This window comes from Amphibalanus amphitrite, unplaced genomic scaffold, assembly GCF_019059575.1.
Source record: "Amphibalanus amphitrite isolate SeventyFive unplaced genomic scaffold, NRLGWU_Aamphi_draft 000996F_arrow, whole genome shotgun sequence".
In the NCBI taxonomy this organism is placed as follows: Eukaryota; Metazoa; Arthropoda; class Thecostraca; order Balanomorpha; family Balanidae; genus Amphibalanus; species Amphibalanus amphitrite.
Window position 1 is genome coordinate 1 of NW_024882490.1, and position 7,690 is coordinate 7,690.

The 7,690-nt window shown below is 46.5% G+C and overlaps 1 protein-coding gene across 1 annotated transcript; it reads right to left on the bottom strand.

The window, feature by feature from the left end:
• Positions 1-1,899: 1,899 nt before the first annotated feature.
• On the bottom strand, positions 1,900-6,894 carry LOC122368984 (ubiquitin domain-containing protein UBFD1-like). Its single transcript, XM_043343325.1, has 3 exons — positions 6,857-6,894; positions 3,064-3,508; positions 1,900-2,072 (listed from the first exon to the last, which is right to left on the bottom strand). Exons 2-3 carry the CDS (start codon positions 3,263-3,265, stop codon positions 1,900-1,902), a joined length of 375 nt encoding a protein of 124 aa, XP_043199260.1. The 5' UTR covers positions 3,266-3,508; positions 6,857-6,894.
• Between the last annotated feature and the right edge of the window lie 796 nt (positions 6,895-7,690).

Consider the following 7,690-nt stretch of genomic DNA (forward strand, 5'->3'; position numbering starts at 1 on the left):
CATAGGGTTTTTTTCGCGATAGCTCCGAACACGCTGACGATAGAGAGCTGAAACTTGGCATACCGACCTTTGATCCAAGCCGCATCTTTTGACACCAACCCATTTTGGGTCAGGTCAGGTCACTGACCTATGACGTCATAAGTGAACCTCTGCACGGTCTTCAGATGTCGCAACTTCGCAACGCCCTCACTGCCAGAGGAGATGTCACAGGGAAATGAAACTTGCAGGATCTAGTATCCATTATGAGTTCTCACAACTTGTATATCTCGGATTTTTCCTAAAGGTCATATGAGGTCAGGTCATTTTCGTGACCTCACCATTATAAGTCAATGGGGAAAAATGAAAACTGCTATTCTGGCGCCGGGAACGATCTCCAACTATCTCAAGCACACAGAATCGTGATCTGATGCACTCCTTGCAAGGTTAGATGCGTCACTTTTGCAATGTTGACCTTCCGTGACGTCATTTATGACGTCATCAAGGTCATATTAGTTTTTCGTCAATAACTCCCGATCAAATTGAGCTAGCGAGTCGGGAAAGCCACCAATGGACTCAGGAAGACCTGCCGAATCGAATGATATGCGACATGACCTCTTTCGACCAACTTCGTGACCTGGGGGTGCTGACCTGACCTTGACCTGAGGTCAACACCCCAAGTTGACCTGACCCGGACAAAAAGTATATCATTCGACGCGCCTGATCAAGGCGAACACGATGCTGCCAAAATCGCGGCTCTGCGGCCGTTTTTTGCGAAGTTATTCACCAAAAACTGAACCGTACCCTGGGGCACTTGACCTGACCTCAGAGGTCACCGGTTGACCTAGGACCTTAAAATCGGGTACCAATCTCTGCGTCTCGTAACGGCGCACACGCTCGTTTTTTCCGCGACGCGCTAGCTCCACCAGGGGCGAAACGGCGAGGGGGGGGTCGTACCCGCCCCCCCCCCCTCGGCCGGCGCGTATGTAGAAAACCAATAGGTCCGGCGAGGGTTAACTGGCGCCATTTCTGATTGTTCGAGTTGATACAGCGAGTGACCCATGTTTTCATTGCCTTTCCAACCGAAGACCGGCTATCATAAGTGATTTGTCAGTCGAGTAAATGCCCATTGCGCTTGAGTAGCTGGTTATGTGTTTCAGTACGCAGTAATTATGTATTGGTCGATAGCTTGGAAAGGCGTCTGGAAAAGGTTCTGAAAAAAAAAAACTGAGCCCAATAATGAATCCAGTCCATGGGTACAAATCGCCGAAGCATAAACTCGCTTGTCACAAAGGGTTGCTGAAATAAGTGTGAGACCACTTATCCGCCAAACGACTGCAATCCTGGGCTGCACAGTGCACACTGCACAGTCCCTTCAAAGCAATAAAACGCCTGAAAATTGTTCCAATGCCACTAATTACCTGGTCATTAGTGTCAGTACTGTCGCACATTGTCAGTCATAACATCAGTCTGTTTTTATGCGTTGCTGGTAAAGGAATATGGCACAGACACTCACTCCAACACAACACTCACTACCCCCCCCCCCCCATGTCACGAAATTTGTTGGTTTGGGCGAGAAACGACGTCCAAATGATAACCATTTTGCGCAGTCACCTCCAATTAATATGTTAAGATCAATAACCCACCCCAATTTTACTCAGAAAAGCATTTATGTGGATAGTTGTTTTGCAACCTACTTTTTGCCACACTTGAATCGAAATGTATGTCACTCTCATCCCCCTCTTTGGAGAATAATTAGCCCTTTGACACCCAAGTCAAAATACAACTTTGGGACGCTGGTCCCCCCCCCCTCCCATTCATCAATCACCATCGCCGCAAACCTCCTTCCATTCACTATCCCTCCCCTCTCCGCGACTCTATTCCGTCATCCCCCTTTTTTCACCATCCCTCCCCTCTCCGCGACTATCCCCTCCCCCCTCTCACCTTAGTATCCGGTTTGGCCACGGAGAGGACGTCATTGAGCGTTGAACCCACCACCATCACCTTCGCTCCGCTGGTCACTCCCAGCTGGCGCAGAGTCTTGTCGTCACGAGCCAGACCGCGAATCATCACCTTCTGCATGCTGGGTGGCACCTCTGAGAGACACAGCACGTGGAAACGGTCACAACATGGACAGCGGAGATCAGTAACTGTCGAGGGAGAGAAACGGAAGAGTTATTAAATCACGGCCAAAGGCGCCAATGGCGGCAGGCCGCAAATACAACAAACTAAACCAATTATTATATAGAAGTGTTATGTATGTAAGCAAAATAGTTCTGTGTGGGCTTATAACATCCCTATAAGATAGCTGTGTTGCCTCGACTTCTGTCATGTCCTGGTTCTGTCCGTTCTGCCCCTTGGCTCTGCACGTATTTCTCATGTTCTGCTTGTAGATCGTAAGTACAATGCGTGAGCAAAATAACTCTATGACAACGCGAGTGCAACATTCGCTAATTTATTTATTTTAAAGGTTGTAGAACATCTGCAGGTTTATTGCGTACCAAATATTGACTTTAGGACGATGATATTTGAGTTTTAGCAACACTCAAAATGCATCGTTCGTATTCACACACATCCAAATATATTGGTAGCGTCGGGTCAAAAGGCTCCAATTCCACCCGGAAGCCCAAGGACAACTTTATACGTCACCTGAGATGCTGATGCTTTGAGATGGTGACTAGGCACTGAATGGCCCAACCCAGCTCTCAATCAGGTAGTCGGTCATATTTCGGAATCTAATTCAGCAATAGATGTTACCGAGCGCCCTTATCCCGGTCAGCGAGTATTTATGCAGCGAGGTATACTATTCGTAAAAGGATTTGGTGAATAGGTCGTCGTTATATACCGAGATGTGCTTAATACCTAACCACAATCAGCATTTTTTCCACTCTTCGTCACCTGCTCCCCATCGTCGGCTTAAGTTCAGTCGGTAGCCGTCAGTGGTATTAAACCTGAAGCACTTAAAAATCCAACAATTGACTATCCTCAGCCGTTTCTTTGGAAAGGAGATCAACATCTTTTGGAACCACCTCGGACCACAAAAAGGCCCTTATAGGAATATGAGCAATCCCACTTGTTCCCACTCACCGATCAGCGGGTGCAGCTGCTTTTTGAGCGTCTCCACGGTACCATCCAGCGCCGCCTGCACCTGCAGCTTCTGCTTCTTGTAGACGATGTTGAGTGTGACCTCCGCTGAGGCAGGCGGCTCCTCCTTGGCCGAGGCGCCCTGCGCGGCCGCCTCGGACTCGGCCAGCGGCGGCGACACCTCTGTCTCGTCAGAGTTACCCATCGCCTCCGAGCGGTGGGTGAGAGCGGCTCAGCGGAACGGCTGCGGTCTCAGCGGTACCGCTCAGCGGAACGGCGCAGTGGGACGGCTAGGCAGCTGCGAGGACTGAGCTGAGGCTCCTCAGGTACAGACCAGCAGTGGGTGGATGTAGGTGAGCAGTGAAACGTGTGATCACAGCAATGTCAAAGTTCACCACTTATTTGAAAAATCAGTGCATGGCTCTGATCTTCATCTCCGGGAATGTTCCTGTGAAAATAAGTAGCTTTTAGATTACAGCCTATAGAATTAACTTGACAGAAACAATCAAGTTATTTTAGCAGGAGCAAAATAAATACAAGAATTTATGAATCTGATATAAATAATGATCATTTTAACCATCCTGATGGCTATCTGTAGATCACTTTGTAACATGTTATGCAGGCACCAAAACTACTTCTGAAATGTTCAAGTGGGTGCTAACTGCTAACTGCTAAATTCAAAATGAGTTATAATAAAAATTACCCTAGAAACATGTAAAACTAATAAATGAAGGGATCAATGTCATCTAAGGTCAATGACCTTGACCTGACCTTCACATGGCCTCAACGCATACCATAATGCATGGAAAAAAACATTATTTCACATGTTGGAATGTTTATAATCACAAAAAAAACTGGAAACGCATGGAAATCATGCACTGACTGCTGGCATACACCAAATCGTGATCCCAGCCAAACATGGGCCTGATCTTACCAAATGTTTTGAATGCACATTCACAGCACTGGTGGCATTCAAAATTATTCAGTGTTCATTTCAATTTATTACTTAACATTCATTCACTCATTCATTCAAGCAACATTAACCCGCGCCCCAGTGTCAGTCTGGATTTTCCACGATTTTCTTTATGAAACCGCTAGGGCATAAAATCCGGCAAATACGGGTGGGAAATTGCGCCGGATGTATTTTACTACCTTTTATGAAATCGGCCGCTGGTGTGTGTGTGTGGGGGGGGGGTGTTTGAACACCCCCCTTCTAACTCGGCTCCTGGGCCACGTAGCGACACGCGGTAAGCGGCAATCGAAAGAACGTCAAAAATAAGGACGAAAACACTTCGGTCATTTTTTGGGTCAGGTCAAAGGTCAGGTCACCAGAGGTCACCAAAGGTAAAATGTTGACTAGTTCAACATTTTGGAAACTGCCTACGGCTATCTCGGGAACCGATAGAGCTACAGCGCCGCAGAAAAGCGCATTCGATAGCCCTTTTACAGACCTTTCTGAATAATGGTCTCAGATTTGACCTCAGGTCAACGGTTTAGCCTCCAGAGGGCAAAAACTCCAAAAATAGCCGTTTTTACGAAAATCGGTTTTTCGGCGATAACTTTTGAACCAAAAGAGCCATGACATTACTTTTGCCAGCATTGTGTTCCTCTTGTCAAAACGCGTCGAATAAACATAATTTGACCTTGAAGGGTCAACTTCAAAATTTAACCTCAGGTCAAGGTCATGACCTGACCGGAAAAGGTCATGTTGCATATCAGTCGATCCGCAACGTCGAGCCGAACACATCTAAGGCGTTCTCAGCGCTCTAGCACGCCTCTATCAGAAGTTATTAGCGAAAACTGTTAGATTCTGTTCGTGACCTGAGATGACCTCGGGGACATAACGAGGGGTCACAGTTGCCATTTTCCGGTTCAGTGTGTCAATTTTACCTACATCTCGATGTTTGAGAGTGTCTAGAATAGCGTTCGTGCAAAACAGACGCTTTTCAATTTTCTCCCATCGACTTATAATGGAGAGGCCGCAAAATTGAACTGACCTTAGGTCACCGATATCAAAATTCCGAGATATACATTTTATAGATACTGTTACCCTCATCAATCGCTGAAAGGTTCAAAGTGATCGGTCACTCGGTGTAGCTATGGCAGACATTGAAACTTTTTATGAGGTGAGGTCACTTCAAGTGACCTGGTGACCTGACCTTGAATGACCTTGGTCTGAAATTTTCACAACATGTGTAGAATTGATGTATGATAAGGTGTACCAAAAACGGCAGCGCTCCGCGCTGCCGTTTTTGAGATATCTGCGAAAAACCGCAGGTTGGGTGTTCAAACACCCCCACACACTTGGGCGCGGGTTAATAAGCATCCACATTTCAAGCCATTGAACCCATTCGATGGGATTGGCTGGAGGTAATTAAAAAGGACACATTTCATATTATTGCTGGCAGCTCTGGCCCTTGCTGGCTGCCGCCAGATCCTAAGCTCTGTTCGCACCCCGTTTATTTATCAGCAGGCTGCGACCATGCTGCTACTTCTTGGCTCCTCATTGGTCGAATTCAAGTGGTCTATTCGTTAGACCAATGAGAGGCCAAGCCGCGCCAGCAATAACTTTCTTATATGGGGAAAACCGACAGCACACTGATATAAAAACAGCGACCGAACAGGGCCCTATTCCAATTCGCGGCATTGGTAAGATTGGGCTGGGCCCTACTCAGGAAACAGGTCAAAGGTCAAAGTGAAACTTGGTCAGGCCAGGTCATACAATGTTCAGTGTAGGTGTGAAATTGATAACTCCAGGGTATCAGTATTGAAAGTTTCGTCATGACAGTCAACTTTTTTCCGCAAATGAATAATGATTCACAGAAAAACAATTATGAATTATGATAGGTTGGGATGCATATGCATGAATGAATCCAGGTTAATATCTGGTTAAGATCAAAGTTGAGGTGCTTACATGAGCAGTTAAAGGTGTTGTGCCAGCTTTCTTGGACCGTATGGAGTTAATGGCCCAGATAAGGAGAACCGGATTTTTAGAACTTATCCATACCTTCAAAACTCATGGAAACGTCTTAAATTCTTCAAATTTTGAGTACCCCAGTGCGAAATTCGCCCCGACGGGTTGTCGGTCGTACCCCAACCACATTTCACACCACTATGAACAATAAATGCACACACTGAAATCGCTATTACCGATATGCTCATCCAATCAAGTTTCGATAAACCCGTTCATCATCATCTCCTGCGGTTTCGAACACGCCTGTTAGGTGGCTTCTGATGCTCGTCGAGGTCGGAATTTCCAAATACGCGTGGTGCGTCGGGCCGCGCGCTCTGACTTCGGCCAAGAAAAATGCGTCAGCTGATCATTGTCATTTCTGCCACTTGCGTGTGGTGAAATGGGGTCATAACTTATAAGACGGCTTTTTCATATCAATTATTTTACATAATATCATATTTCAAACCATAAATAATGTTCGACAGCCAAATAAAAGAAACAATACCAATAGGTACGGGCTTACAGTTTAAGGCTCGACATTGTGTTGTCTACGATTAGACAGCTGATAACTCATTCCCGTACGTCGTATGGTCGTAACACTATAATGACGATAATGACCTTTGCTTATTGTCACAAGTGCGACGCATTCGCGATTGTTGCCCGACGCCTGTTTGCAGGTGAGCCCACTACAGTTGTTATACATATCTAAAAACCGAAAAACTTTTAGGCGAAAAAGGCACTATTCCAGGCCCATTTTTGATTTTTTTGCGATATTAGGTAAAAACAGAAGCTTCTTATCCTAGGAAAAATAAAATGGGAAATCTTTCAAAGGTGGCACACTACCTTTAAATATTGACTCGATTAAAAAGTCACACTGACACAAGAGTGAAGACCCTTCCTGAGACCTGAGGCGTATTAGTATCGACAATAATGTTGAAATAAAGAAGACAAGAGTACTAAATACCGACTCTGGAAACTCAAAGTAGTTTTTAGTTACCCTATTTCCCATCCATCATACCAGCCCACGCTGACTCCACGTAGCGCTTATCTCACGCAGAGAGCGACGGTGACACAGTGGAAAGAGACAAAACAAAACAACGCGTCATTTCAATCTAAGGTCAGCATAAAAGAAGAGAAGACGCACTAAAATACAGACATAATAAAGACCAGAGGGGTGTTCACGGGCACCGCACACTGCTGCGTGCGGTGTGTGCGGTACGTCCAGCAGGCGTGGGGGTAGGGGATGGGTAGGCGGCTCTGACGTCACGGCTGCGTGCGGTGGACGGTCCGCTGTGGCCAGTCCCGACCGGCCACAGCGGTCGCTGTGTGCGGTGACGCAAGGCTGACGTAGGGACGCAGTGGGCGGAGCTTGGAGGCTGTGTGCGGTCCGACCGCACACAGGGTCCGTGAACAGCCCTCAGCAGAGCAACAAAAAGCGGTCGATAACCTGCTGAGCCAATGGCATACCGGGCATACCATTGGAAGTTGGATGCATAATGCATACAAGGAAACCTCGCTCCAGCATCTAAGAAAATACATATAGGTTATAAAGGATGAAATAGTGACATTTTCACACATTGACATAAACACAGTGAATCAAATCGGTACCCATCGGTGCGGTGCGCACTGCGCATTGGGTGCGCATAGGCAAGATTACTGCATTGCCCATTGGTTTGG

Excerpts from the sequence above, each read along its gene's own strand:
- LOC122368984 (XM_043343325.1), bottom strand. The coding sequence starts at position 3,265 with ATGGGTAACTCTGACGAGACAGAGGTGTCGCCGCCGCTGGCCGAGTCC. Across the intron at positions 2,073-3,063 it reads GCAGCTGCACCCGCTGATCG|AGGTGCCACCCAGCATGCAG; the intron begins GTGAGTGGGAAC and ends TGTGTCTCTCAG.